General features: G+C 43.4%; 1 protein-coding gene across 1 annotated transcript in view; it reads right to left on the bottom strand.

The window, feature by feature from the left end:
* The window catches only part of LOC110538765 (extracellular serine/threonine protein kinase FAM20C-like), a 77695-nt gene that overhangs the window by 7615 nt on the left and 62580 nt on the right, over positions 1-7500 (bottom strand). Inside the window, exon 6 of the mRNA XM_036941590.1 lies at positions 1356-1536. Within this exon, the coding sequence (XP_036797485.1) occupies positions 1356-1536 (181 nt within the window). The remainder of the gene's footprint in view (positions 1-1355; positions 1537-7500) is intronic.

The following is a 7500-nucleotide window of genomic DNA, read 5'->3' as shown; positions in this document are numbered from 1 at the left end:
GGGAAAGTGAAAGAGAGAGAGGGGTAGAGAGAGGTTGAGAGAGGGGAGAGAGAGGGGAAAGTGAAAGAGAGAGAGAAGGGTAGAGAGAGGTTGAGAGAGGGGAGAGAGAGGGGAAAGTGAAAGAGAGAGAGGGGTAGAGAGAGGTTGAGAGAGGGGAGGGAGAGGGGAAAGTGAAAGAGAGAGAAGGGTAGAGAGAGGTTGAGAGAGGGGAGGGAGAGGGGAAAGTGAAAGAGAGAGAGAAGGGGAGGAGACAAGGTGTGAGAAGTAAAAAAGGAGAGTATGAGTGAGAAAGTCACAGTGACAAATCAAGTGAAAGAGATGAAGTCACAGTGACACAGTGAAAGGCAGAGATGGACAGATAGAGAGACAGTGAAAGTATTAAAGAAAGTAGATGGAGTCATTCCATGTTCTCTCTTTGCACTCTGTTGATGTAATCAAAGAACACAGGAACATGGAAGTGAGAGAAGACCCTGTCTCCCGGGGCAACTAACTCAGTTTATAATGAGCTGCTACTTCTCCTGCAACACCATGCTACTTCTCCTGCAACACCAATCTACCTATTTTTATCAGAGGTGGGGATCTGGAGAATGTGTTTTCCTTAGAGTACTGGCTGTTCCTGCTGAGTCACTTCCTGATAAGGCATGCCATGGCACCTTCTGTAATGAGGTGTCATCTGGTGAACCCCAGTGAACTCTGGGTAATCAGGGGGTGTGAGGTGACCTTATATATTAAGGATACACAGTTATGGAAGGCTGCGTGTTTTACTCTGCTTCCTTGTTCTCTTAAAGGGTAAAGGCTGTGTGTTTTACTCTGCTTCCTTGTTCTCTATGAGGGTAAAGGCTGTGTTTTACTCTGCTTCCTTGTTCTCTTAAAGGGTAAAGGCTGTGTTTTACTCTGCTTCCTTGTTCTCTATAAGGGTAAAGGCTGTGTGTTTTACTCTGCTTCCCTGTTCTCTTAAAGGGTAAAGGCTGTATGTTTTACTCTGCTTCCTTGTTCTCTTAAAGGGTAAAGGCTGTGTGTTTTACTCTGCTTCCTTGTTCTCTTAAAGGGTAAAGGCTGTGTTTTACTCTGCTTCCTTGTTCTCTATAAGGGTAAAGGCTGTGTGTTTTACTCTGCTTCCTTGTTCTCTTAAAGGGTAAAGGCTGTATGTTTTACTCTGCTTCCTTGTTCTCTTAAAGGGTAAAGGCTGTGTGTTTTACTCTGCTTCCTTGTTCTCTTAAAGGGTAAAGGCTGTGTTTTACTCTGCTTCCTTGTTCTCTTAAAGGGTAAAGGCTGTGTGTTTTACTCTGCTTTCTTGTTCTCTATAAGGGTATATGCATGTTCTTGCATTTGTGGAAAGAGTGTCTGTCTCTTACTCTGCTTTCTTGCGTTTGTGGTAGGATCGTCTCCAAGGGTTCCTCCAGGTCTTGCGTTTGGCCAGGGCCAGGTCTGGCAGGAAGGCAGCCAGAGAACCCTCGATCTGGTCTGGCTTCCCACACAGAGCATGCTCAGTAGAGCAGTAGTAGGAGCACTCGCCGTAGAAACAAATGTTATTGGCTGGGGAGAGAGGAAAACACACGGTTTTAGATGGCAGCAGGGGAGCATGGGAAGGGGAGAGGGGAGAGGGGAGAGAGGAAAACGCAGGCTTTTAGATGGCAGCAGGGGAGCATGGGAAGGGGAGAGGGGGACAGTGTGTGTGGGGTGGAGGGGGGGCGAGAGAGAGGAAGTTGAAAGAGAGAGAGAGAGAGTAATAGTGAAGGTGTAAACTTGGCAGTAGAAAACAGTATAACAGTATATTTGACCTCTCAGCTTCCCTATCAAATCTAAAAATCTCAAATAGAAAACCGAAGAAAATGAACAACAATGACAAATGGTTTGATGAAGAATGCAAAAAACTAAGAAGGAAATTGAGAAACCTGTCCAACCAAAAACATAGAGACCCGGAAAACCTGAGTTTACGCCTTCACTATGGTGAATCACTAAAACAATACAGAAATACACTACGGAAAAAGAAGGAACAGCATGTCAGAAATCAGCTCAATGTAATTGAAGAATCCATAGACTCTAACCACTTCTGGGAAAATTGGAAAACACTAAACAAACAACAACACGAAGAATTATCTATCCAAAATGGAGATGTATGGGTAAACCACTTCTCCAATCTTTTTGGCTCTATAACAAAGAATAAAGAGCAAAAACATATACATGATCAAATACAGATCTTAGAATCAACTATTAAAGACTACCAGAACCCACTGGATTCTCCAATGAGTTACAGGACAAAATAAAAACCCTCCAACCCAAAAAGGCCTGTGGTGTTGATGGTATCCTCAATGAAATGATCAAACATACAGACAACAAATTCCAATTGGCTATACTAAAACTCTTTAACATCATCCTTAGCTCTGGCATCTTCCCCAATATTTGGAACCAAGGACTGATCACCCCGATCCACAAAAGTGGAGACAAATTTGACCCCAATAACTACCGTGGAATATGCGTCAACAGTAACCTTGGGAAAATCATCTGCATTATCATTAACAGCAGACTCATACATTTCCTCAATGAAAACAATGTACTGAGCAAATGTCAAATTGGCTTTTTACTAAATTACCGTACAACAGACCATGTATTCACCCTGCACACCCTAATTGACAACCAAACAAACCAAAACAAAGGCAAAGTCTTCTCATGCTTTGTTGATTTCAAAAAAGCCTTCGACTCAATTTGGCATGAGGGTCTGCTATACAAATTGATGGAAAGTGGTGTTGGGGGTAAAACATACGACATTATAAAATCCATGTACACAAACAACAAGTGTGCGGTTAAAATTGGCAAAAAACACACACATTTCTTCACCCAGGGTCGTGGGGTGAGACAGGGATGCAGCTTAAGCCCCACCCTCTTCAACATCTATATTAACGAATTGGCGCGGGCACTAGAAAAGTCTGCAGCACCCGGCCTCACCCTATAGAATCCGAAGTCAAATGTCTGCTGTTTGCTGATGATCTGGTGCTTCTGTCACCAACCAAGGAGGGCCTACAGCAGCACCTAGACCTTATTCTGTCAGACCTGGGCCCTGACAGTAAATCTCAGTAAGACCAAAATAATGGTGTTCCAAAAAAGGTCTAGTCACCAGGACCACAAACACAAACACACCCTACAGAGCCCCAGGACATCAGCACAATTAGACCCAACCAAATCATGAGAAAACAAAAAGATAATTACTTGACACATTGGAAAGAATTTACAAAAAAACAGAGCAAACTAGAATGCTATTTGGCCCTACACAGAGAGGACACAGCGGCAGAATACCTGACCACTGTGACTGACCCAAAATTAAGGAAAGCTTTGACTATGTACAGACTCAGTGAGCATAGCCTTGCTATTGAGAAAGGCCGCCGTAGGCAGACATGGCTCTCAAGAGAAGACAGGCTATGTGCTCACTGCCCACAAAATGAGGTGGAAACTGAGCTGCACTTCCTAACCTCCTGCCCAATGTATGACCATATTAGAGAGACATATTTCCCTCAGATTACACAGATCCACAAAGAATTCGAAAACAAATCCAATTTTGATAAACTCCCATATCTACTGGGTGAAATTCCACAGTGTGCCATCACAGCAGCAATATTTGTGACCTGTTGCCACGAGAAAAGGGCAACCAGTGAAGAACAAACACCATTGTAAATACAACCCATATTTATGCTAATTTATTTTCCCTTGTATACCTTAACCATTTGTACATTATTGTTTATATTCACTGTATATATTATCTACCTCACTTGATTTGGAAATGTTAACACATGTTTCCCATGCCAATAAAGCCATTGAATTGAATTGAATTGAGAGAGAGAGGGAAGGGAGAGAGAAAGAGAGAGAGTGAGAGAGTGAGAGACAGACAGACAGAGTCAAAAAAAAAGTTTGATAAACTCCCATATCTACTGGGTGAAATTCCACAGTGTGCCATCACAGCAGCAAGATTTGTGACCTGTTGCCACGAGAAAAGGGCAACCAGTGAAGAACACACACCATTGTAAATACAACCCATATTTATGCTTATTTATTTTATCTTGTGTCCTTTAACCATTTGTACATTGTTAAAACACTGTATATATATATAATATGACATTTGTAATGTCTTTATTGTTTTGAAACTTCTGTATGTGTAATGTTTACTGTTAATTTTTATTGTTTATTTCACTTTATATATTATCTACCTCACTTGCTTTGGCAATGTTAACTCATGTTTCCCATGCCAATAAAGCCCTTGAATTGAATTGAATTGAGTCAGACATAGAGACAGATAGACAGACAAAGAGGTATAGAGAGACAGATAGACAGACATAGTCAGATAGAAATACAGAGAGTCAGACAGACAGACAGACAGACAGACAGACAGACAGACAGACAGACAGACAGACAGACAGACAGACAGACAGACAGATATAGATATAGATATATATCACTTGCTTTGGCAATGTTAACACATGTTTCCCATGCCAATAAAGCCCTTGAATTGAATTGAATTGAAAGACAGATAGACAGACAGAGAGTCAGACAGAGAGACAGATAGACAGACAGAGAGTCAGACAGTCAGTCAGACAGACAGACATATAGACAGACAGATAGAGTCAGACAGAGAGACAGATAGACAGACAGACAGACAGACAGACAGATATAGAAAGACAGATAGACAGACAGAGAGTCAGACAGAGAGACAGATAGACAGACAGACAGACAGACAGACAGACAGACAGACAGACAGACAGACAGACAGATATAGAAAGACAGATAGACAGACAGATAGACAGACAGAGAGTCAGACAGATAGACAGACAGAGAGTCAGACAGATAGACAGACAGAGAGCCAGACAGATAGACAGATAGAGTCAGAAAGAGTCAGATAGACAGACAGAGAGTCGGACAGATAGACAGATAGGCAGACAGAGAGTCAGATAGACAGACAGATCGACAGACCGAGAGCCAGACAGATAGACAGATAGAGTCAGAAAGAGTCAGATAGACAGGCAGAGAGTCAGACAGATAGATAGGCAGACAGAGAGGTATAGAGAGGAAGCTGGCAGGGTGTTGTAGAGCCAGACTGGTATTGGTTTCTTAATCTTGGGTTCAGAGAGGTAGGGAGGCGAGTGCTGAGCCAGCAAACTGTCTGAGTGTAGCAGTAATCTCCTGTCAGATAGAATGGTCTCTGTTATTCCACATAGCTGTTCACTGGGCTGCATGGGGATCTAACAGACAGTCTGAAGACAGGTTTTAGAGGTCCAGAACTCAGCAACGGCCATTTACATTAAAGGGGAAGTTCATTATTTTACAACTTAATCTTAGATGGTTCCTCACATTGTTACTTAGTCTATGGGCCAGGAGAAACTGGAATCCATTGTTGGGTTTTCTTGAAAAAAGCCACTACAAAATGTAACTAACTTTAGCCACCAACTCATGTCTGGATGGGGAACCATCAAACATTATTTTGTAACATACTGAACTTCCAATTTCATGTAAAGGGCCTCTTTGCTGAGTCCCTTTCAAACCAGTCTACATGGTACATGCCTGTATCAGGGTTTTCACTCAGTTCATGTAGTGGGATTGAAAGGACTGAATGAAGGACAAGTAACAGACAGAGGGCTTGAGATTGTTCTGTCCGTCTGTTGGACAAGAGCTTTAACAACTCATCTATGAGGATGATTAGGTTACCTCTGACAGCTGTGTGTTCAGTGTTTGTCTGTCTGTCTGTCTGTCTGTCTGTCTGTCTGTCTGTCTGTCTGTCTGTCTGTCTGTCTGTCTGCCTGCCTGCCTGTCTGTCTGTCTGTCTGCCTGCCTGCCTGCCTGTCTGTCTGCCTGCCTGCCTGCCTGTCTGTCTGCCTGCTTGTCTGTCTGTCTGTCTGTCTGTCTGTCTGCCTGCCTGCCTGCCTGCCTGCCTGCCTGCCTGCCTGCCTGCCTGTCTGCCTGCCCGTCCGTCCGTCCGTCCGTCTGTCTGTGTGTGTTCCTCTCCACCACTGGCCCAGCACAGAACCACTAAGCTAAAGGGAATTATTTATGGGACTCCTTGTTAGGGGAAGACTAGGATCCAGCCTCTAAATAGGAGTCTTTCTGGTGAATTATTGTGCTTTGCAGTTTGCTTGTTTTCAGAAAGGGTTTTGAAGTGTGTGTGTGTGTGTTTTGGGGGACTCCCTGGAGATTCTGTGTTTTCTGTGTAGTTCCTGCAAATAAACTCAACTAAGCTGTATACTGTATAGTGAATACACAATATACTACTGTTGACTAGAGGTAAATATAAATGTCCAGTCTGACTCCTCTACAGGCCTACACAGTAGCTAGGAACCAGAGTTTTAATCTAAGTAGCCAGTCTGACTCCTCTACAGGCCTACACAGTAGCTAGGAACCAGAGTTTTAATCTAAGTAGCCAGTCTGACTCCTCTACAGGCCTACACAGTAGCTAGGAACCAGAGTTTTAATCTAAGTAGCCAGTCTGACTCCTCTACAGGCCTACACAGTAGCTAGGAACCAGAGTTTTAATCTAAGTAGCCAGTCTGACTCCTCTACAGACCTACACAGTAGCTAGGAACCAGAGTTTTAATCTAAGTAGCCAGTCTGACTCCTCTACAGGCCTACACAGTAGCTAGGAACCAGAGTTTTAATCTAAGTAGCCAGTCTGACTCCTCTACAGACCTACACAGTAGCTAGGAACCATAGTTTTAATCTAAGTAGCCAGTCTGACTCCTCTACAGACCTACACAGTAGCTAGGCACCAGAGTTTTAATCTAAGTAGCCAGTCTGACTCCTCTACAGACCTACACAGTAGCTAGGAACCAGAGTTTTAATCTAAGTAGCCAGTCTGACTCCTCTACAGACCTACACAGTAGCTAGGAACCAGAGTTTTAATCTAAGTAGCCAGTCTGACTCCTCTACAGGCCTACACAGTAGCTAGGAACCAGAGTTTTAATCTAAGTAGCCAGTCTGACTCCTCTACAGACCTACACAGTAGCTAGGAACCATAGTTTTAATCTAAGTAGCCAGTCTGACTCCTCTACAGACCTACACAGTAGCTAGGAAGCAGAGTTTTAATCTAAGTAGCCAGTCTGACTCCTCTACAGACCTACACAGTAGCTAGGAACCAGAGTTTTAATCTAAGTAGCCAGTCTGACTCCTCTACAGACCTACACAGTAGCTAGGAAGCAGAGTTTTAATCTAAGTAGCCAGTCTGACTCCTCTACAGGCCTACACAGTAGCTAGGAAGCAGAGTTTTAATCTAAGTAGCCAGTCTGACTCCTCTACAGGCCTACACAGTAGCTAGGAAGCAGAGTTTTAATCTAAGTAGCCAGTCTGACTACTCTACAGGCCTACACAGTAGCTAGGTACCAGAGTTTTAATCTAAGTAGCCAGTCTGACTACTCTACAGGCATACACAGTAGCTAGGCACCAGAGTTTTCCCTGGTCACAAGAATGGAAACTATCCTTAACTACTGCTGTAGCTAGGATCACATAGTAACGCTAACCATAGTG

This window comes from Oncorhynchus mykiss, chromosome 13 (genome assembly GCF_013265735.2).
Source record: "Oncorhynchus mykiss isolate Arlee chromosome 13, USDA_OmykA_1.1, whole genome shotgun sequence".
In the NCBI taxonomy this organism is placed as follows: domain Eukaryota; kingdom Metazoa; phylum Chordata; class Actinopteri; order Salmoniformes; family Salmonidae; genus Oncorhynchus; species Oncorhynchus mykiss.
Note: the sequence above shows the minus strand (reverse complement) of the source record. Positions and strands in the feature narration are given on the sequence as shown.